The following is a 23,996-nucleotide window of genomic DNA, read 5'->3' as shown; positions in this document are numbered from 1 at the left end:
CAGAAGCAGGTTTAGAGGAGTTGTACCTGTCTTCTTTACTAGATTCAGGGAGGCAGCCCAGGAATCAAATGACTCTTAAGAAAAAGTATTGAAATTGGGGAAACAGGTACATGGGATTACTTGGGTATTCTTTCAGTTTCATAATGGGTATTGTTTTGCTAAGATTTTTTAGGGGTAAGTACTTTTGTTTGAGTTATGTTCAGAAATAATTAGGACATTTTATATCTCTGTGAAGGTATATGCTAACTTGTAGAAATGAATCAAATGGTTGTTTTTCTGATAATGAATTTTATTCAAGATACAAATGAATTTTATTCAAGAGATATAAATGATTTCCTAAAGGAGTTGTTGCCCATGGTGAAAATAAGATGATCAAAGTACAATTTCAGAAATCACATGGTTTCTTGCTTACAAAGAGAATTTTTCTTATGTTGATAATACTTAAAATGGGAAGGATGATGTGAACAAGCTTCACAGAGAATTTACTTAATGGGTAAGATGCATTAACCATGTAGCAGGTGAGTTCCAAAATTATGGCAATCCCTTGCTCAATTAAGAGGGAAGAAGACTTGAATGGAGAGCAAGTCTAACCAAAAGGTACATTTATATGAGCAGTTCTATGGAAAAGTCAGCTTGATCACCAGGGAAGATCCATAATAACATGTGAGGGATTGTGATGATAGAGGATTTGGCAAGTGTCAGTCTGAGAGGGTTTGGAGATAAGTTCTGAGACTGAAAGTGTATAAACTATTCTAGCCTGAGTGTCTTGCATTTATAGAAGCTGCTTAAAGAATGTAACTATGCTGTGGTCTAAGTTCTCAAAGTGTGTGTCTGTTATGGTTTAGATGTGGTGTCCCCCAAAAGTGCATGTTTGTTGGAGAAATTATTGGGTAATAGCCTTAACCTAATCATATGATTAATCCCTGATGGAATTAACTGAGTGGTAACTGGAGGCAGGTGGGGTGTGGTTGGAGGAAGTGTTTCATTGGGGGTGGATCTATGGGGTATATATTTTGTATTTGGAGAATGGAGTCTCTCTCTGCTTTCTTTTTTTTTTTTTTTAAGGCTTAAAATGTATTTTAATAAGTTGATGCTGCATTACTTCTCCATTTCTCAGAAAAACTCCAAATTTAAGGTATCAGGAACAAATCAAACATGGTACACCAATAAAAAATGCGCAGCATAACTACCTAAGATAGGCAAGGCTAAGAGCTACTGTCAGACCATCAGCATACAGCAACCCTGTTCCCAAGATTGTACTAGGCCTATCAAGAAAAGCTGTGAATAGCAACATCATAGACACAAAAGGGTCATTCTTGGGTTGTCTTTACCCAAGAAAAAGATGGAGGCAAGTTAACACAAGATTTTTTTTAAAGATATACTAAAATGAAAAGTTCTAAGAGAAAATGTCTTCCTTAGGACATGAAGGGGTAATATATGGGGTATAACAGAACTGTATGTATGTTGTCTGTGACCTCTGTGGACATTTGCCTGAATTCTCACCTGGGAGCGAATGGAGCAATGGGGCTAAGGTCATTGGGGGATGTTTTGTTTTTGTGGTATATGTGGCAGTGTCTCTGGGTTCAAGGGGTGTAAGGACAAGAAAGCAAATAAAACATGATAGGGAAAAAAACGGAATGATCAAGATTAATGGGGCTCTAACTGGATCCATTTTGCTATGGGTCCCCCAGCCCTCAACAGTCACATTTGAGACTTCAGGAATGCACCACACAGAATCAATTAACCAATATGCCACCAGAACTGATTTGTTACATACCACCCCTCCCTTGCCCTCTGCCTCCAGCATACTTCCTAGAGTAGTACAGGCAGGGAAGACCTAACTATTGGGAAGAATCCCTAACACTTTTCCAGGGTAGAATTCTGGCTAGTCCAAAAAGGGTCCTTCTTTTAAGGGTTTTGGGAAACAAGACACTGCAATTTTATTAGTATCGGCGACGTTTGTTTGGAGCAAATTCAGCTCCAGGAGCTGCACGGTTGAATGCAGAAGGGGTTCCACCAATTGCCCCAATTCCTTCCATTGTGGCAGCCTGGCCAAAGCGTTCAGTTGTTGGTGGGGTCAGTCCCAAAGTTCCATCAGGCATCATAGTGGCAGGTCCTGGAGGAGCTGGGGTACCAGCTGGCACAAGAGCAGGGGGCATGGCGCCTCTATTATTTATGCCCATAGCACCTCCCATAGCCATCTGGCCCATCCTTATCTCTTGCTCTCTCGCATCAGGGAAGGTCCCCTTGAATCCTTCCTGCTGTCGCTGTATCATCTCTTCTTGTTGTCGCCCCATTTCTTCCTCACGGCGCCTACGCTCCTCTTCCTGCCTGAGCTCCAGTTGCTTTCTTTTTTGCACCTCTTGGTTGTTCAGCTCTTCCATTCTTCGAAGTTCTTCTTGGCGCCTCATCAAATCCTGCCTCATTAGCATGACTTGGTGCTCATGACGAGCAGCCTCCATCTCCATTTCCAGCTTCTCACGAGCCGCCTTGATGTTGCGGTCCACCTGGTCCTGCTGCCGTTTCTCCATCTCAATGAGTGCCTTCCAACGCGTCGCATACTCAGACTCAAAGGAACCAGCCTGTGCAAATCTGGTTTGCTGCTCTTGCTCCTTGTAAAACTGCTGGTTCTTTGTAACCAGCTTCTCTGGAAGCCCTTCTTCATCATCTAACTGGTCCATCGGCTCCACAGTCACAGGCCGAGGAAATGTGGTTAGCAGGAAAGAACCTTCACTGCATCTGTCCAGAGCTTTCCGAGCAGCTGGCTTCCCTGAGAACTCAACAATGCCTTTTCCTGAGGGTCTTCCTCGATCATCCACAATGACCACGGCCCTCTCCACCTGGCCAAACACAGAAAAAGCTTCTTCCAGCAGTTTGTTAGACATGTACTGAGGAAGGTTTTGAACCGTAAGGGATGCACTATGACAGGCAAAGTGCACATGCAGCTGTTTTCCATGGAGTGGCATATTGTCCAGCTCTACTTTGGCAATTTCCGCCAGGGTTCGTGTTTCCGAGCAGATAAAGCCAAAGCCTTTATCCTTATGAATGAAAACTTCGCCTGCCTTCCCGTATTTCTCAAAAAGTTTCCTCATTTTCTCCTCAGTGATGTCAGGAGGGAGATAACCCACAAAGAGACGGCTACGTTGGGTGAAGGTCTTCTCTCCTGGTTTCCCAGAATTCTTCAGGTCAATAGTCAAGCCTTCATTTTGGCTGCTGGCCTGTTGCCCATTTGCAGGTATTGGTGGTGGTGGTGGCTGCTGCTGTTGCTGCTGATGGTGCTGCTGGTGGTGATGCTGATGATGTTTCCTTGGAGTATGGTTCTGTTTCTCCAAATTAAAGGTTTTATTGCTCTGCATTTTTGCACCCCTCTACACACAGTCCTTTCCTCAGAGTAACGGCGACACTGCACGGCCTCTACCGTCCTGAGAAAAGCTCTCTCTGCTTTCTGATCATCATTGTGAGCTGCTTCCCTCTGCCACACTCTTCTGCTATGAAGTTCTGCCTCACCTTGAGCCCCCAAGGAATGGAGCCAGACTTCTATGGGCTAAGACCTCTGAAACCATGAGCCTTCAAATAAACTTTTCTTTCTGAAATTGTTCTGGTCAGATATTTTAGTCACAGCAGGAAAAAAAGCTAACTAAAATAGAAATTGATACCAAGAAGTGGAGTCAGAAGTGCTGAGAATAATCTGACTATGTGGTTCAGAATTTTTTGGAGGTTTTTGGAATTGGTAGAAGGAATTTGGAGATGCTTAGCAGTGCAAGCTGGAAATGCTTTCAGTTGTTGTAAACAGAGCATAATGACTGATTCCGGTGGGAGCTTAGAAGACCAGAATGCCAATAGGACTGTGGACAGTGAAGACAGGGCTCAAGAGGGTGTAGAGGAAAAGGAGGACAGTATTGGTAGTTGGACTAGAGGTCATTTCTGTAATGTTCTGGGTGAGAAGTTGTCTGCATTTTGCCCATGTCCTGAGAGTTTCAATGAGGTGGATTTTAAAAGCAATGAACTTCTTAATCTCGTGGAAAAGATTTCTAGTCAGCATAAAATTCAGGCAGTGGCATGGATAATACTGGTGGCTTTTAGTCAAATTTGTTTTGATAACCAGGAGTAGAAAGATTCAAAAACTTGATTTGAAAGAGGGTAGTAAAACTGGAGCTAAGTAAGTTGCAGTTGTTAAAAACTTTACTGCCACTAAAGAAATGCTAAACTTTGCCCAGAGACAATATGATGGCTTGAGTGTATCTCATGGGCTTGGTAAGACTACACCCATCTCAGGCTCAAGAGAGTAAAAGTGAAAATTCTCTTGAGAAGAGAGCAGTGGGGAAATCTTGTACAAGAGGGCCTAGGAAGTTTTTCCAATGTGTTCAGTATCTCAGACACTCAGAAGCTGCTGCAGCCAGGGTTCCTGGAGGCTTGGCTACTGCTCAAGATGGTGGCAGATCTTGGCATTAACCATGAGGCTCTCGTACTGCAGGAATGCAGGATGCTGGAGTTAGGGATTCATGGAGTCTTCCACCAAGATTTCAAAAGAAGGCCTTGGAAGCAGGAAAAGTGCAGCAGGGTCAGAATTCCTTCAGGTACTCCCTGAGACGGCAAGGTGTGGAGATTTGAAGAGGAAGTTAAAGCTGCAGTGGTGACACCTGAGATTAAGAAATGCCAATAACATGGAATGTCATCCTAGGAAAAATGCAGAAATTGAGCTGAGACAAGCCAACAGAAAGGCCACTTTGGCTGCAACCAACAAGGCCACAAGGGCGGAGCTACACAAGCCCTTTAGAGAGGCCATCATGATGCCATGTGCCCCAGATACTGGATGGGGTTTATTTGCTCAACTGGATTTTAGTCTTGCTTTATTCCTATTCCTTCCTTCTATGCCCCTAATTTTGTGAATGGAAATGTTTGCTCTGTACAATTATATATTGAATACTTGAAAATTGCTTTTAATTTTACAAGAGCTCACAATGCAAGATTGCCTTGCCTCAGAGAAGACTTTGGATTTGAACTTTGAGCAATCTCAGAACTGTTGAGACTATGGGAACTCTTGGGAATGAACTGAATGTATTTTGCATTGTCAGATGAGTGTGAGCTTTTGGAGGCCAGGGGCAGAATATTATGGTTTGGATATGCTGTCCCCCCAAAACTCACATGTGAGACAGTGCAAGAAAGTTTGGAGGAGAAATGATTGGAGCATATCCTTAACCTAATCAGTGGATTAGTCCCTGATGGAATTAACTGAGTGTTAACTGGAGGCAAGTGAGGTGTGCTGAAGGAAGTGGTTCATTGGAGGTGGGGCTATGGGGTATGTATTTTACATCTGGAGAGTAGAATCTCTCTCTGCTTTCTGATCATCATGTGAGCTGTTTTCCTTTGCCACACTCTTCTACCATGATGTTCTGCCTCACCTTGAGCCCTAAGAAAGGACCCTGCTATTTAAGGATTGTGACCTCTGAAACGCTGAGCCCCGAAATAAACTCTTCGTCCTCTACAGTTGTTCTGGTCAGGTCCTTTTAGTCACAGCAGCAAAAATAGCTGGCAAAAACAGTGTCAAATTCTTTGAGTTTTGAAATCTACTGGTTGAGGTCAGTAACTCATCCATGGGGAATCAAAGGTGTGAGGTGACAGAATTCAGAAAATGTAAGTTCACTTTGAATTCTCTCATATGGGGTCTGATAAGATGCCATATTCTTGTAGGGAGGTGGGGAAATCACTCCAAAACATCAAATTAGGCAAGATATTTGAAAATATTTCAAAGCCACATTATAAAAATGACCCCTCAAAATTGCTTTATTTTCTTGTAGGATATTAAGCAAATTTGAGCATCTTGTTCAACTCTTCTATTTTTAAGCCAGTACAAACACTTTGCTTTCCCTAATTCTTCACAAGACAACCTTACCATTTTGCTAATTTCTTCATTAATAAGGTAAAAAACATATTTTATACTGCTTTCTTTGTGTGTGAGTATGTTAGTTTTCCATCACTCCAACAAATATCTGAGATAATCAGTTGCAATGAGAAAAGTTTTATTTTGGCCCATGCTTTTGGAGGTATAAGTTTATAATGGTTTTGGCTCCATTATTTTGGAATTGTGTGAGAGGCTTGAATTACTTGTAAAGAAGTCTAGATATGTATGTAACCATTATATAATGGGGAGGACTTTATAGATTTAGATTTTATAGTATATGAATTGATAAGCAAAGATTTCTGCACAAGTGTGGGAGGTTTTTCACATCATATATAATAAATATGTGTATACATTAGGCACAAAAAACCTGAATAGAAAATTCTTCAACTGTTTTGAGAATACATTGCAAAACACACCTAGAGGAAGATAACTTTCTTCATGTTTGACTTTCAAAATGTTTTAGACAGGTATCTTGATAGAGCTAGAGCTATTGAAATATACTCAATTATGCTATAGTTCCTAAAAGTGACCTCAGAAAAAATACAGATGGAGAATATGGATATATAAGTATATGTCCATATTTATGGACCATAAATATCCATAAATAGGAATATAAATAATTGACCAAATGATGTAATTTATTTATTTTTAGATAATAAAAGTTGAATGACAGCAATTTTGTGGTTTAATCATCTATGTTTGTCTCAAAACTTAAGTAACCATTTAGATAAGAAAAAAAGAATTAATTCTTAGAACCATATGTTTTCAGTTGAATATACAGAATTAACTGTGGTTGTATGATACTTTTAGGATGCTAATAAAAACTCTCCCCCAGTTTTCTTGTTTCTTTCTCCTATCTATAAAAACAAAAATTTGCTCTACTCTCAAAAGGCCTAAAGCCATCTTGAATGTGCAAGGTGATTCTGGTAAACATTAGAAGAATGTCTCTGAGGAGAACATTCGGATAAAGGTACATTTTCTCTCCTTAGTAGGGTTGGAGGATGGAGAAATTAATATGGGGAAGAGATTTGGTTATCCATGGAGTAAGAATAGACTATACTATTTGGTGTTTTTCACAGTACATGTTATAAAATCCTGGAAAAAATAACCAAATCTCCCTGTATATTTTCTTGATTCCAGTTACTATTTTTTCACTCTGGCTTCAATAATGCATGTGAAATACATATTTATGTGATTGCATCATCTTTTATTGATGAATTCTCATTGCTCTGTGCAATCATACTCTCTAATCTTTACGTAGTCATGCACATTTGTTTTCTAACTGCACTTCTCACACCAGCTCAGTTCCTTCAAGTTGCTATGTTCCTTTGCCTTTAGGGCTTAGTATAAGCTGTTCCATCTGCCAGAATATTCTTCTTGCACTTAGTTCTCAGAGAAAATTCTTACTTATTCTTTAAATCTTCACTTAAGTGATTTCTCAGTAAATTCTTTTTAATCTTGTCTAGTACAGATCTTGTATATTCACATTACACCCTGCACCCACCTTTATAAGCAACTTTAGTTCCAATTAAGTAATCTTTGGATTATGCAATTATTTACTGTATGTTTGTATTTTCCATTAGGAGAAGGTTAATAAACTATGGCCTACAGGACAATTTCAACCTGTTGCCTACTCTTGTAAATAGTCTTATCGAAACACGTTGTTTATTCATTAACACATCATTTAAAGTTCCTTTCTGCTACTTCGGTAGCAGCATTGAGTTGCTGTGACAAAGGCCACATGGCCCACGAAGCCTAAAATGTTGGTTATTATTTGGACTTTTACAGGGTATGTCTATGGAATTCTGAAAATGCTAAAACATGCTTGTTTTCTTTTTCTAACATGTCACATCAGTCTCATCCAAATGCATTGGCCTTTCCGTCCCTCCTTCATCTTTACTGCTGGTTGCTGGGCCTTCATCCTTTTACCTTGCTTGCAGAGTCCCTCTTCTTAGTCCGTGGATACTATCAATGAAGTTGTGTTGGGATTGGGGAAAGTGTGGGTTCTTCATAGCCCTCAATCTGTAACACCTTCAAGTCAAACCTTACTCTTGTTACTATGGGCATCTTCTTGAAGCTTTATGGTATCATGTTGTGATCCTAAATGTGTTTCTCTTGCCTTCCATTAGTTTCACTGAAGATACTTCAAGCCCAAGTAGGAAAGACTTGAAGACGGAATCAGGACAGAACCAAATTATAAATGTGTATACACACACACACACACACACACAAACAATTGTGCTCCATGTGTGTGTGTGTGTGTGTGTGTGTGTGTGTGTATAAATGAATCAGAGCCATAGGAGGGAAATAGAAACCAAAGATGACTATGTAAATTATTTTAAAAGGGAAGTTAATATCAAGAATCAAAAATGGTTAAATAGATCAAGGAGAGACTACGAAATTAAGTAGAACACAGTGAGTCACTTTAAAGATTCGCAGCATTAGGAAGCTGTTAACATTCCTATGGTTGAAGGAGGAGGAAGCAATATGCCGAAAGTCAAGAGAAAGGTGGCAGGAGGTGGATCCATGGGGAAGATGTAGATGTTGCAAGAGAAACTGAAAAGGCAGAAAAGAGGGTGCATTTTTCTGTTATCCCTTGTTGCAACAAAATGCCTCAAACTGAGTAATTTATTAAAAAAGAAAAGGAATAATAGGAAGAAGTGGTTTATTTAGCTCATAGTTTTGGAAGCCTGGAGTCCAAGATCAGGCAGTTCTATCTGCTTGGCCTCATTGGGGCCCCCTTTGGCTGTATCATAGCATTGCTTATGGCATTAAAGTGAGAGTGCGTGTGAGACGGGGAGAGCCCGTGTTGAGATAGGGATCCCAGGAAGGGGGAGGGCCAGTCTTACTCTTTTTTTTTTTTTTTTTAAATACATTTTAGTTGTACATGAACACAATATCTTTATTTTATTTGTTTGTTTGTTTATTTATTTAGTGGTGCTGGGGATTGAACCCAGGGCCTTGTGCATGTGTGAAAAGCACTCTAAACTGAGCTATATCCCCAGTCCACTTATTTATTTTTATGTGGTGTTGAGGATTGAACCCAGTGCCTCACACATGTGAGGCAAGCACTCTACCACTGAGCCACAACCCCAGACCCAGTCTTACTCTTTCTATAATTAATTACTAGCATGAGAACTCACTCTATGAGATGAGCATTAACCCTTTTCAAGGGTGATGTCCCTAATGATTTAATCACTTTTTACTGGACCCCCATCTCTTAAAGTTTCTACCACTGTAACACTGCCACACTGGGGACCAAGCTTCCAACATATATACCTTTGGGAAATGCACTCGAACCATATCCAAACCACAGCAGGAGAAGAGAAATACCCTGGTTTCCCCCTTCTTCCTACTATTTCGGACTGGCCAAATCTAGAAATGTACAGTTGGCTAGAAAGCTCATGAAGCAGCATATGGGGTAAACTCCTTTGAGATGAGAACCAGACATAAGACACGCAAAGTAGAGCAATGAGAGAAAACGGACCGTGCACCAGTGCATTATTTAATGGGACATAGAATAGGTCAAGAAATGTTAAATTCTCATTTCTTCCAGATTTTAGATCCACTAACTATTTTAGATTATCTTTATACTGTTAATTAAAAATGTAAAGAACAGTGTCTTCACAATATGCTCCAGAGCCTGGGGTTGTGTCAGTGGTAGAGTGCTCGCTTAGCATGTGCTGGGCTGGATCCTCAGCACCACTTAAAATAAAATAAAGGTATTGTGTTCAACTACAACTAAAAAGTAAATATTTTAAAAAAATAGTAATATGCTCCAGGAACTTAAATCAAGTCAAAACCTTTCTAAGAATATAAGGCCTATTTGAAGATAGTCAATTTCCTCAGTGAATAAATGGGTACTCAGCTCTTGTATTTACTTCAATAGTTTTAGTATATTTTCTGCTTAGCAGTTCAAAGATTTTGTATTTCTGCTCATCTCTAAATTTTACAAAAAAGAGACCTTTCCCCATTTATTCCATTTCCCCAAATTCAATTACTATCTTGACTAACACACATGTATAAAAAACTATGGACTCTGTGGTGATATTAATTATATTCCCCTTTGCTGTTGAGATGTGAGCACACTGAAAAAATATACAAAAGTGAGGTAAGGAAATATATTACCTTTAGTGGTGGAAAAGTTGGAATGAAGAGCACAACTGGGACTTGAAGATTAAATTTATATTTTTTTTACTCTTTCAAACTAAATTAAACTTGCCAGAGAATATGAGTAGCTACAGGCCAGGATTATGAAGGCTCAGTGTTCATTCTCCATTTTCACTTATTGGATAAAATAATCTTTCTCTTGGGGAGATAGTCAAATAATGAGATACAGGGAGCAACCAGAAGGAATCCTCAAATGTTCCTTTCTAGAAGACCTCTCCAATTGTACAAATGAGAGAAAGCAGATAACAGACGTTCCTCTCAGTCAAATAGTTACTGAAAGTAAATTATCAATCAATCATATAAAACCTGATTTTGGTCAAGTTTAGACCCACTGGTTGCTAATTTGTACATAATCAATCCATGTAATGGGGGGTGGGAGGGGTTAGCATTAGGGTTAGGGTTAGGTTTAGGGTTAGGGATAAGGAGGGTGGTAAGAATGGAGGAAGGAAGAACTGTATAGAGGGAAAAGAGGGGTGGGAAGGGTTGGGGGGAAGGGAAAAAATAACAGAATGAATCAAACAACATTACCTTATGTAAATTTATGATTACACAAATGGTATGCCTTGACTCCATGTACAAATAGAGAAACAACATGTATCCCATTTGTTTACAATAAAAAAAAGTTTACAATTTTTTTTTAAATTGAGTATTCTTAATTAAATCAGATTAAAATATTTTCTTTTGAAAATTTTTTTTGTCTTTAAGTCCAAATTTAACAAATGTAGTATGTGCTATTATAGAAGTTTGCACAGGGTACACAAAAATATATTGTATACTGATCATAACTAATAAATCATTCAAACCTCAAAAGAGTACCAGAAACATGAGTGGGAGGGTTAAATAATTTTGTGGTCAGAAATATTCTCCTGAAAGGAAATGTAAAACTTACTACAGATATAGTTTATTTACAGCAAGTAAAATTTATTTTAAATGTTTAAATCATTTTAGATTCAGTAGAAAGATGAAATGTGTGCCCTCCAGATGGCAGCAAATAAAATCTTTTAAAACATTAGTACCTCTGATAAAGTAAAGGGGAAAAGAAGTTCCTATTGGTAACTAAATTGTACAGAGGTAAACATTTATACAGAAACTACGAACTTAAAATATCTACTGGCAAATTAGATAAATTGTACCAAAACAAATGTGATTACAGACTATCTATATTGACTTCCTAAGGTCAAACTCTTTAATACCAATTCTTCCAGAACCTCATATTCTGAGAAAATATCAGACAAAATGATCCAACAATAACTCCCTGCTGTGGTTTGGATATGGTTTGAGTGTGTGTCCCGAAGGTTTGTGTGCAGGAAGCTTGGTCTCCAGTGTGGTGGTATTAAGGTATTGGGACATTTAATAGGGAGGGCCTAGTGGAAGGTGGTTAGGCCTTTGGTCTGCCCCTGGAAGGGAGCCAGGAAAGATGGAAAAACTAAACTCACTTTGATAACAACCTACTCTCGTGGTAACTAACCCACTCCTGTGATAACGGCCTTGCTCCCACCCCTTTCCTGTCATTAATATCTTCTTTTCATATGACTTGGTTTGTTCTTGGCACAATTTTTCCAGCATAAACCAATCTTAACATAATACTTCTGTTTTTATCTTCACCTCAAAAATATGGCAAAATATGAAATATTCCCGTTTAAATATTTCTTTATTAGTAGTAGTTTCCATAGCTTGTAGCCATTGGTTTAGCAGATCTATCTCTCTCTCACATGCACACATACCAACATACACACGCACACACGTAGTTGATTGCTTTCATAGAGATATGTGTGGTCAAAGTGAGATGGTAATATGAAGTATTTGGGGAGTCACGATGAATGTATTATATAAGTGGTTCACAAAGATGAAGGAGGAAATATTAAAATCTGTTAAAAGGTGATACTCAAAAAATGAAGAATCCTGAAGATTTAGCCTGGAAAAGTATAGTTTCCAAAGTTTTTAACCTATGAAATAATTTATTCAAATAAAAGATCATGCAGAGTCTCAGTGTAAAATAAGTGATTGCTACTCTGGTTCCAATATTGGAAATCCTTTTCTATTGCCAGATCTGAAGCATTCTTAGAAGGTTAGGAAGAAACCAAATGATGGCTACTTCACTTCTAACTGAGTGATATTGGTGCCATTCACAGTCAAGGAATATAAAAAATGGGACTTGCACTCTCCTCTTTAGCTTTGGAGTTACTGTCAGCTTTCAAAGTCTCTAAAAAGGTATTTTGAAGTCTTTAATGCATTGATACATCAGTTTCAGATTCTCTAATACTATTAAGCTGCATACTATGAAGCCCTATCTGGGGATGTTCTTATTTTTGTCTCAACATCATACTCCAAGAATCAACTCCAACTGAGGGTAGTATTCTTACCTGTTTTATGTGCTATACAATTATAGGACTTCACAATATCCTAAAGACAGTTTAGCATAAAAGACTGTGTAGTGTTTGTGTGCATTCCTTTCTCATTAGGACTTGATAGTAGAGGCGAGGAAACATGGAATAGTTGAATTTAGAAACAACTTTTATTTTCAGCATTACATGGTAGGATAAGAATGAGCTTTGAAATTAGACAATAAATTTCAAATTGGGCTCTGTGCACTGCTGGATGTTTTGCTGCATTCTACCCCTTTGCCATGAGTTCTGAGAACCAGATGTCTCTAGAGATGGACGAATGATGCCTGGAGAAAAAAATTGCTCCTGATCAACCACTGGATTAGATTGATGCAAGCATTCAAAATTTCTCATTTAAATTTTTTTGTATTTTCTAACTGACACATACTGTCTGTGCATATTTATATTACACAGTATAATGATTTAGTGCATGCATACAACATGTAATCATGTATCACATCAGGGTAATTACCATTGACAACTCCACATACATTTATCTTTTCTTTGTGTTTGTCAAATTCAAACTCTTAGTTTTTTATAAATTTGAAATAGGTTTTTGTAAAGTATGATCACTTTACAGTGCTGGAAAATGCTAAAACTTATTTCTCCTACTTAATTTTATTTTGATTCTCAGTATCCAACTCCTACCTTTCCTAGCCTCTAGTCATAGCTATTTTTTCTTCTTTGAGATAATTTTTTACCCTACACATGTGGGTAAGAACACGCAACATTTCTCTTTCCATGTCTGGATTATTTCCTTTCAGAATGTCCTCCATTTGGACATTAAGCTCTTCAACACACATTATACCATTATCCCAGGGGACATTGGCAAGAGAAGGTTGCTTACTAAGAAGATCCTCACATAAAAGTGGAAAAGATCCATTCCAACAGCTGCACACATCTGAACACAAAAACACAAGAAATATGAAAAACACAAGGCCACAAGCCTCCTCCAAAAATGCATGTTCTCCAGTAACTGATTCCATAGATAGTGAATTGTACAAAATGCTGGACAAGAATGCAAAATAATGATTTTTTTAAAAAGTTTAGTGAATTCCAAGAGGATAAAAATAAACTGAATTAATTTAGGAAAACATTGCACAACATGAAAGAAGAATTCAATAGAGATTCAGAAGAATCAAACAAATATTAGAAATGAAATAATGTGAATAAAAGACTCAGTTGAAAGTCTCATCAATATATTGCTTTCTGTTGTATTTTAAATTAAGCATTGAGGGCTACAGTACTTTAATTGTAACTCTGCCAATATGTCTATCTAGAGGTCTGTTGCCATTTCTGTCATCAGTAAAATTTTTGTTTCCATGAAAGGCAGGATTATACTTATATTCTAACAGATCAAGTTGGTGTAGTATATTATTGGTTATCAACAATATTCATGTAGTTTTGGGATTTTCATGAATATTTGTGATGTGTGGAAATGCACAATATACACTATTATCTCAGTCACACTAAGTGGGATGCTGTGTAGGTTCACACAGGACCTAGAAGGACATGACTGGCTAAACTACCTATGACTGGATGGCTTTCTTTGTTGCTTCTCATGTTTTTTTTTTTTTTTCTTGTAATGCATATATTAACAAAAAATAAAGATTATTTTAAAGCCACAGGTTAGAGGGACCTTCACCAATGAACTAGATCAAGCAGAAGAAATAACATCAGAGCTAGATGACAAAATTTGGAATTATTATATTCTTATAATAATAAAGAAAACTATAAGGACGATCTATGGTATAGCATACAAGATCTACGGTACAGCATTAAAAAAGCAAAATTATACAAGATTGGAATAGATGAGGGCACTGAGCTACAGGCTAAAGGCACAGAAACCTGTTTGGTGGTTCACAGCAGAAATTAGCTGTGAGTTCTCTCAGCTTCCACCACACAGGTTGGAACAGTAGGTTGGCTGTGCCCACTCTAGTTTTTCCACCAGGGAGGTCAAGGAAATGTTGACCTTGGCCAACCTATATTCACTCAGGTGAATTTTTACATGTGCACCCAGGATGTGGTAAAAGTCAGAGCTGCTATGGTCTCTTCATTCAGTATTTTGCCCACTTGCAATGTGGGTACACGGCCACTCCAAAGACATTCAGTCTGTGTGCTTAGGAATGTGACAAATGTCCAAGCCTCAGTGTACCCCTTGAATGTGTAGGACAGTGGTGGAAACAATAAATCTCTGAGTTCTGCACTGGAAAGGGGGTTGTGGAAATGGAGTAAATTGCCAGCTTGGTCTCAGCACTTTTTTACCTGGCCCCCATATGAAACCTCATGCAACTGGTCTTCCTCTCCATCACAGACCACTGACTATGAAGCCTACCAGTTCCCTGCCAGTTACAGTCTAGGTACTCCACTGCTTAGACCCATCAGCATGTTGTGACAGACACTTGACCTATCTGTTATAGTCTTGGATGATCATCTCCCACCCAGTCACTTTGGTGGGGTAGTTCCACGTTTTCTGGTACCTACAAAAATTTAACTTCCTATTAACAGGACTCTTCTCAAGATGTTTTTTGGTTATTGAGCTCTGAGAGCTTGTTGAGTGAAGATAATGAATCTCTTCTCTAGCTCACTTGTACAGGAGGAGTTCTTTCAGCTCAAATCCCCAAAGTAGATCTAAAATTTGTAAGAACCATGGATTTCTTCCACGATTAGGACTGTCAGTTGGGTGATATCATCAGGGTTGTCTGCACTCTCTGGCCTACCTTATGCTGACAGTGCAAGGCTCCCCTCCCCGAGCCAGGGAGCCAGAGTTGTGAATTGCTTTATACTTCTATCTGAGTTGCTTTTTTCCTTCTCCATGCGGTTTGGGTTTTCCATCACTTCTTTATTGGTTCTCAGAATTTTTATTGTCTTTCTCTCCTGGGAATACAGCCTCCCTTTTGTTGCCCTGACTCTTCTCACATGCTGTCATATGAAGGAAACTTCTATTCTGCTATCTTGTCCCCTCTTCCCAACAAATGATTTTCTATACCTATGTTTTAAAGTGTTTCTCCTGCTTTCTTCTAATAGTTTTATAGCTTCAAGTCTTATATTTAGGTCTTTGTTCAATTTCCAATTTTTTTCAATATGGTGAGAGAGAAATGTCAAGTTTTATCCTTCTGCATATGGATATCCAATTTTGCCAGCATCATTTATTAAGCAGCTATCATTTCTCCAGTATATTTGGGGTGTTTGTCAAAAGTCAGTTGGCGGCAGATACATGAACTTATTTTGGACTTCTGTGTTCTGTCCCATTGGTCTATGTGCTGAGATTTATGCCACTACCATGCTGTTGTGGTTGTTATTACCCTGTCATATGTCTTGAGATCAGGATTGTGATGCTTCCTGCTGTTTCCCTTCGCTGAGGATTGCTTTGGTCATTCAGTGGCTTCTGTGGTCCTGTATAAACGTTAGGATTTTTTTTCCCTGTTTCTATGGAACATTTTTTCTGTTTTCTGTTTTCCATTTTGGTGGGGATTACACTGTATATGTAAATCACTTTGAGTAGTATTTGAACAATTTTAATTCTTTCAGTCCATGAACATGTGAGGTCTTTCCACTTTTTGTGTCTTCTTTAATTTCTTTTTTCAGTGTTTTATAATTTTCATCATACAAATCATTAACTTCCTGGGGTAAATTCAGTCATATTCATTATTTTTGTAGCTATTTTGAAGGGGACTTCTGTCTGAGTATTACTATTCATTTTTGTATGTTGATTTTGTATTCTACAATTTTTTAGTTGTCACAGTTTTCAGGTAACCCCTTTTGATTTTTCTATATATAGGATCATGTCATTTACAAAAAAAGATAATTTGACTATCTCCCTTGAATGCCTTTTATTTCTTTCTATTGCCTGATTACTCTGGGTAAGACTTTGAATACACTGAGGAAACTTCTGAGGTTTTTCAGTATTATGTTTCCTGTGGGTTTATCATACATACTCTTTATGACCTTTTATACCTAATATGTTGAGGATTTTATCATGGAGGGAGATCAGATTTTATCAAATAATTTTTTGCAGCTATAAAGCTTTTCATGTATTTTCGTGCTTTATGAGGTTGATGTGATGTATTATGTATATTTATTGATGGTATATGTTGTACCATTCCTGCCTCTCTGGGATTACGTCCCACTTGATCATAATGTGAAAATTGTTGTGCTGTTAGATTTAGTTTCCCAGCATTTTCTTTAGAAATTTTGCCATTCATGTTTGTCAGGGATATTAGTTTTGTTATTCATGTCCTTGTTTTGTTTTAGTATCAGGATAGCACAAGTTTCATAAAAAGAATTTGGAAGAGGTCGGTTACTTTAATACTTTGAAATATTTTGGGAAAAGTTGACAATAGTTCTTTAAAAGTTTGGATTTCTGGCTCCCAGCGGCGTGTTCCTTTCCCCGGGTTCCTAGTATCCTTGCAAGAGAGCAACAGCCGGCTTCTCACCGTCTACCTTCCACCTCCACAAGCCCTTCACTTGCACACTCGCCCCGCAGCCTTCCAGCGCCCCAGGCAGCTGCTCCCGCCCACGGGCCTCCACTCGCCGCAGACCCAAGGCCAAGCGCAGGGAACTCCAACTAAGCGGTGCCAAGAAGAACACCGGAGAGTGTGACTGGTCAAGGTTCCTAAATATTTGTCACAGTAATGGGCTAAAGCCCCGGGAAGAGGTGAAGTAGGGAAACTGCGGATTGCCAAGAATCAAGGAAGGACTGAGGTGTCATTTACTTTGAATGAGGATCTTCCAAATATTCATGATATTGGCGGAAAACCAGCTTCAGTCACTACTCCTGGACAACATCCATTTGTCTTGCAAAGTGTTGGAGGACAGACATTAACAGTATTTACTGAGAGCTATCAGATACACTCTCACTGGAAGGAATAGTGGTACAAAGAGCCGAATGCCGACCTGCTGCCAGTGAAAACTACATGAGATTAAAGAGATTGCAAATAGAAGAATCTTCCAAACTTGTAAGACTATCCCAACAACTGGAGAAAGTTGTACCAACAAATTACAAACCTGTTGCTAATCATCAATATAATATTGAATATGAAAGGAAAAAGAAGGAAGATGAAAAGCGAGCTTGGGCTGATAAGCAACATGTACTAGATATGCTGTTTTCAGCCTTTGAGAAACATCAGTATTATAATCTTAAGGACTTGGTGGATATCACACAACAACCTGTGGGATACCTACAGAACATCTTGAAAGAAATTGGAATTCAGAATGTAAAAGGGATCCACAAAAACACATGGGAGCTGAAACCCAGAGTACAGGCATTATCAAGAAGAAGGAAAGAGTGATTGAGAGGCCTTGTAGCCAGCATGCTGATGGAACAGATGAAGGTTGAAGCTAACCAACAGCATTGATACCAGGAAGCTGGAGCATCCTATGTTAATAGGAGTAAAATGACTGGTACATTAGTTTCTTTTAGTAAATATTTTAAATCTGTAATTCTATAAAGTTTCTTAAGTGTTTTTTTGAGAAAGAACAACTTTATTTATAGACTTAACTTGTATTAAACTTACAAATTCATAATAGGGATAGAGATTAGGGATTAAGAGAGTTTTTCATTTTAAGTATTAACTCTTAAATGTTAAAATTAGGAAATGTTTGCTAAATGAAGACTCTGTCCTTACTGCCTCTCCAAGGAGTTGAGGTAACTCAGGTCCAAAGTGAATGATATACTAAGGGAAAAAAGGTCAACTACAGAAATCATTAAAAGGAATAAAGAGCCAAAGTTTATTTTTCTGAAATTGTTCAAAAGTGAAGTTGCCTTTAAAAAAAAAAGTGATCCTATTTCATGTTCATATATACATTAATAAAAGAATATTTCAGTTCATAGTAAAAAAAATAAAAATAAAAAGTTGGGCCCAGCATGGTGGCGCATGCCTATAATCCCAGTGGCTCAAGAAGCTGAAGCAGGAAGATCTTGAATTCAAAGCCAGCCTCAGCAACAGCAAGGCACTAAGCAGCTCAGTGAGACCCTGTCTCTAAATAAAATGCAAAAAGGGCCGGGAATGTGGCTCAGTGGTTGAGTGCTGCTGAGTTCAATCCCCAGTACCCCCCACCAAAAAAGAAAAATGTTTGGGAAAATGCAGCACTGAAGCCATTTGATCTTGGGTTTTGCTTGTTGTGGGAAGACTTGATTACTGATTCAATCTCTTCATTAATTATGGTCTGTTTAGGTTTTCTATGTCTTCATGGTTAAATTTTGATAATTATGTTTCCAGAAATGTATCCATTTCTTCTAAGGTTTCCTTCCTTCCTTCCTTCCTTTGTTCCTTCCTTTGATCCTTCCTTCCTGATCAAACCCAGGGCCTCCTGCTTACTAGGCAAGTGCTCTACCACTGAGATATATTCCCAGTCATTAGGGCTTTCAATTTGTTGGTCTTTACTTATTTATAATAATTCCTAATGGTTTTTTGTATTTCTGTGCTATCAGTTGTAATATCCCCACTTCTGCCTCTGACTTTATTCACTATCCTTCTTTCCTTCCTTCTTTCCCTTTCCTTTCCTTCCCTTCCCTTCCTTTCCCTTCCCTTCCCTTCTCTTCCCTCCCTTCCCTTCCTTCCTTCTCTTTGTTTGGGGAGTTTGACTAAATATTTGTTGATTTTGTTTTTATTTTTGAAAAGCAACTCTTTGTTTTGTTGCTCTTTTGTATTCTTTTTAGTCTCTATTTCTGTCTACTATTTATTATTCTTTTCCTTCCACTAATTTTGAGTTTGCTGTTAGCTTTCTAGTTCCTTGGGTTGTATCATTAGGCTGTTTATTTGAAGTCTCTTTTACTGTAGGTATTTATTTTTAGAAACTTATCTCTCAGTACTTCTTTTACACTATCCCATCATTCTTGGTATATTTGTTTCCTCCATTTCAATTTGTGTTTCTTGTCAATGAGCTCCCACTTTAGTGTGGAGAGCTGTGACAGAGGATGGGAGAGCAGTTATTGAGACTGGGGGTGAAAAAGCTACATAGATGTTCCAGTTCCTATAACTTTCCTGAATACAAAGAATAATGTTTGCATAGTCTTTAACCTGATAATGAGACATATAGCTGGCATAACTCTTCAGATCTGCATCTCCATCAGAGAGCAGTACTCCACCTAATCCCAGCTGTTTATCTTCAAAATCTGTGTTTGTGAGTCTTTATTTTTCTAAGCCCCCATCACCCCTTGCTGGAACCCACCAATTTGGCTGCACTGGTCATGGTGCTTTAGAATTGCTTTGTACAGGTTTACTCAACTACAAACCATTTCTAAACTGACATTGTCCACGCTTTTATTACTTTCAGAAGAAAGAGGTTAAGGCAACAAGAAAAGAATACAATACTGAACAAATTTTTGAAAAGTAGAACTAATTTTAAGCCCTCAAAATATTGAATGTTAAGTTATCTGAAAGTCTTATATCAAAAATAATGATTTTAAAACATATATCCTGCATTCTGCGCCATGCTAAAAGTTTTTGCCATCATGAATTGAATTATTTTCTTACTACTTTAGTAGTATCTTTGCAATGATAGGTATTTTCTTCAGTAACTGATGCATCAATGAATACTTAAAGTGTATTCCCAGTACATTATCTTTCTTTTTTGCCCATGAGAGAGAAATTCTAGAGTAATCCATTTTTCCCCCACTATATGGAGAGCACATACTGCTGTAATTGAAATATGTTTAATAAAAGTCTATCATGAAAATATTGATAAAAACTTTGATGGATATGTAAGACACAGTTGAATAATAATTTTTTAAAACTATATAAGGAAAACACTGGTGGGCAAGCTAATAAAAAAGAACCTAATAAATAAAAAGTGGAAAATATTTTTTTTTATTGTAAACAAATGGGATACATGTTGTTTCTCTGTTTGTACATAGAGTAAAGGCATACATTTGTGTAATCATAAATTTACATAGGGTGATGTTGGTTGATTCATTCTGTTATTTTTCCCCTTCCCCCCACCCCTCCCATCCCTCTTTTCCCTCTATACAGTCCTTCCTTCCCCCATTCTTGCCCCCCTCCCTAACCCTAACTCTAACCCTAAAACTAACCCCTCCCACGCCCCATTTTGTATCAACATCCACTTATCAGCAAGATCATTCTTCCTTTGGTTTTTTGAGATTGACTTATCTCACTTAGCATGATATTCTCCAATTTCGTCCATTTGCCTGCAAATGCCATCATTTTATCATTCTTTATGGCTGAGTAATATTCCCTTGTATATATATGCCACAGTTTCTTTATCCATTCATCAACTGAAGGGCATCTAGGTTGGTTCCACAATCTGGCTATGGTGAATTGAGCAGCAATGAACATTGATGTGGCTGTATCTCTGTAGTATGCTGATTGTAAGACCTTTGGGTATAGGCCAAGGAGTGGGATAGCTGGGTCAAATGGTAGTTCCATTCCAAGTTTTCTAAGGAATCTCCATACTGCCTTCCAGAGTGGCTGCACTAATTTGCAATCACACCAGCAATGTATGAGTGTACCTTTTTCCCCACATCCTCGCCAACACCTGTTGTTGCTTGTATTCTTGATAATCGCCATTCTGATTGGGGTGAGATGGAATCTTAAGGTGGTTTTGCATTTCTCTTATTACTAGAGATGTTGAACATTTTTCCATATGTTTATTGATTGTAGGTCTAATATATTTTAACATTTTAAAAAGATAATTGGTTATTTAAAGCAAAATGAGAGGGAAGAGGTGGCAGTATCATAAAATCCTGATTAGGCATGTGGAGTAGTATAATAATATTTGAATATAGATTTAGTAAATTAAAGATATATATTATGAATGTTATGTAGCAATGACCAAGTAAATAAGTAAACATACACTTGAAGTATAGCAAATGAGTCAATAGTGGAGATAAAATTAAACTTTATTAACAATCAATTATAACCCAATTAATAAATGGCCAAATGAAGACACCAAAAAAAAAAATGGCCAACAAATATATGAAAAAATGATCAACATCATTAGCAATTAGGAAAACATAAATCAAACCTATGTTGAAATTTCATCTCACACCTATCAGAATGGCAGCCAAGAGGACTACAAATAATAATAAATGCTGGAGAGGATGTGGAGAAAAAGGAATACCTTTATACTGGTGGCAGGATTACAAATTAGTACAAGTATGCTGGCACCAAATTCTCTGTCCCCCTGCCCAAATATATTTAACCTAGTTTTGTGGGGGAGCAATCCATAATGAATTCTCAGCATCCTTGTGTATTCTTACTGGGCATGTGAGGAAGGTAAGACCATGAATGCTCTTCCCTAAAGCCATTTTTCAGAATTTCATTTCAGGAACCAACTTAGAGGATTGAGGTGAAGTCCCCATGGGCAGAGAAAAGATTTCACAACAGCTCACTGTAAAAGTTAAATTCTCTAAGCTCAGATTCTTTGGATGCAATGCAAACCACCATCCATCTGGCTTACTTGAGCTACCCCTGTGGAATTTAAGGGTAATAGAATCAGTCAACCAAGATTAAGTAGCCAAGTTCTTTGTTTCTGACTAAGGAATCTCATGTCTTTTACTAGTGTCTATGAAATTGTAATAGGTTAGTTTATTAGCTTGTAAATAGGGAACAGTCAGAAAATTCCCAAATCTCTTTTTTCAATAATATTTTGCTATTTTCATTGTCTGAGCCTTGCACTTCTTTTGTTCAGTGTATTCTCGGTATTTTATTTTATTTTTGGTGCCTGAAATTGTTTTCTTAATTTAATCTTTAGCAAGTTTATTGCTAGTTTAAATGTTTTTATGTTGTTTTATTTTATCCTTTAATCTTACAGAAATTGTTTCATAGTTCTAGTAAGCTTTTAGTGAAGTTCTTTGGATTTTCTATAAAGAATAATATCATATCTGAATATAGTTTTAATTATTTTTTTCCAACCCAAATTCTCCTTTTCTTTCCCTTTCTTATCTCCCATCTTTCCCTCCCTTTTTCCTTTCCTTTAGAGTTTCCCTGGTTAGAACTGTCAGTACAATGTTGAATGTAAGTGTATCAAGATTTCATATCTCTGTTTTGCTTCTGATTGTAGGGCAAAACATTTAGCTTTTCACAATTTTAAATACGATTTCATGGAAGCTTTTTATAAATAACATTTACTAGTTTCAGGAAGATATTTTCTATTCTTGGTTTCTTAAGTGTTTTAGTAATGAAAGGGTGAAGAATATTTTCAAGTGCTTCTATTATATCTGTTAAAATGAGAGGATTTTGTCTCTTATATTTATGTAGTATATTACATTATTCAGTTTCAGAATTGAACTCACTTTGAGATAAAGTTCACTTGGTCATGAAATATAATTATTTTTATATGTTTTGGATTTTATCTACTAATATTTTTAAAGATTTTTCATAGTTCTCAACACATTTTTGAAAGATACACAGAACATAAAACTTCCATTAGAGAATTTCAAAAATATATTTTAAAGTCAGTTACATTTCATTCTAGCTTGCATGATTTCTAATGGTATCAGTTTTAAAATAATTGTTTATAAATTGTTTCCTTTCTCTGCTTTTCTTCAAACCTTTATGGTTAGCTTTGATTTTAACATTTTGACTGATATATTTTCTTTATACTTATCTTCTTGGTCTTCTCTGACATTATTGCATAATATGGGTCTATCTCTTTTGTTAGTTTCATAATATTTGTGGCCATTATATCTTCAAATAGTTTTTCTACTTATTATCTCACAGTGGTACTTAATTTGTACATATGTTAGACAATTTAATACTAACTTCCAGACATTGTATATAAAGGAATATTGGAGACTGATGCATATATACCTGGAGATAGGCATAGTTCTTCTTTCAGATAATTAGTGTAGATTTATTAATGTAGATTGAAGTAGAGTTGAATTTAGGTTTGCTCTCACTCTATTTGTCTTCAATGAACTGCAGCCTTCAAAGTCTTCCATTGTGGGGTGAAGCTATCTTGTGCTTCACCTGACACCTGGTCAGTGTTTCTGTTGTATCCTCGACTTTCAGCAGGTCCTGTGTATTTACACCACAGAGAGAACTCGCCTCTGCTCTCTTTACCCATCCATACTGTTGGAGTGCTATTGCTTTTCATTCATTCAATGCTCATAATATAGGCAGGCTGATGTTTTCCAGGTCAAACCTGAATTTTATTTATTTATTTATTTATTTATTTATTTTTCCTCAGGTATTTTATTTTATTTTTTTAAAATTTTTTTTATTGTAAACAAATGGGATACATGTTGTTTCTCTATTTGTACAAGGAGTCAAGGCATACCATTTGTGTAATCATAAATTTACATAGGGCAATGTTGTTTGATTCATTCTGTTATTTTTTCCCTTCCCCCACACCCCTCCCACCCCTCTTTTCCCTCTATGTACAGTCCTTCCTTCCTTCATTCTTGCCCCCCTCCCTAACCCTAACTCTAACCCTAAAACTAACCCCTCCCACCCCCCATTATATGTCCTCATCCGCTTATCAGTGAGATCATTCGTCCTTTGGTTTTCTGAGACTGGCTTATCTCACTTAGCATGATATTCTCCAATTTCATCCATTTGCCTGCAAATGCCATAATT

At 37.4% G+C, this 23,996-nt stretch overlaps 1 protein-coding gene and 1 pseudogene across 1 annotated transcript; one reads left to right on the top strand and one right to left on the bottom strand.

Annotated features, from left to right (window-relative positions):
* Positions 1-1,133: 1,133 nt before the first annotated feature.
* Positions 1,134-3,403, bottom strand: LOC124987205 (non-POU domain-containing octamer-binding protein-like). The gene has a single exon (XM_047556253.1). The coding sequence runs from the start codon at positions 3,354-3,356 to the stop codon at positions 1,944-1,946; it is 1,413 nt and encodes a 470-aa protein (XP_047412209.1). The 5' UTR covers positions 3,357-3,403; the 3' UTR covers positions 1,134-1,943.
* Positions 3,404-4,502: 1,099 nt separating this feature from the next.
* LOC124986350 (general transcription factor IIF subunit 2-like) lies at positions 4,503-17,751 on the top strand (annotated as a pseudogene).
* Positions 17,752-23,996: the final 6,245 nt, after the last annotated feature.

The sequence above is a fragment of the Sciurus carolinensis genome, chromosome 6, assembly GCF_902686445.1.
Source record: "Sciurus carolinensis chromosome 6, mSciCar1.2, whole genome shotgun sequence".
In the NCBI taxonomy this organism is placed as follows: domain Eukaryota; kingdom Metazoa; phylum Chordata; class Mammalia; order Rodentia; family Sciuridae; genus Sciurus; species Sciurus carolinensis.
The sequence above is the reverse complement of the archived record's forward strand: the minus strand, read 5'-3'. Positions and strand labels throughout refer to the sequence as shown.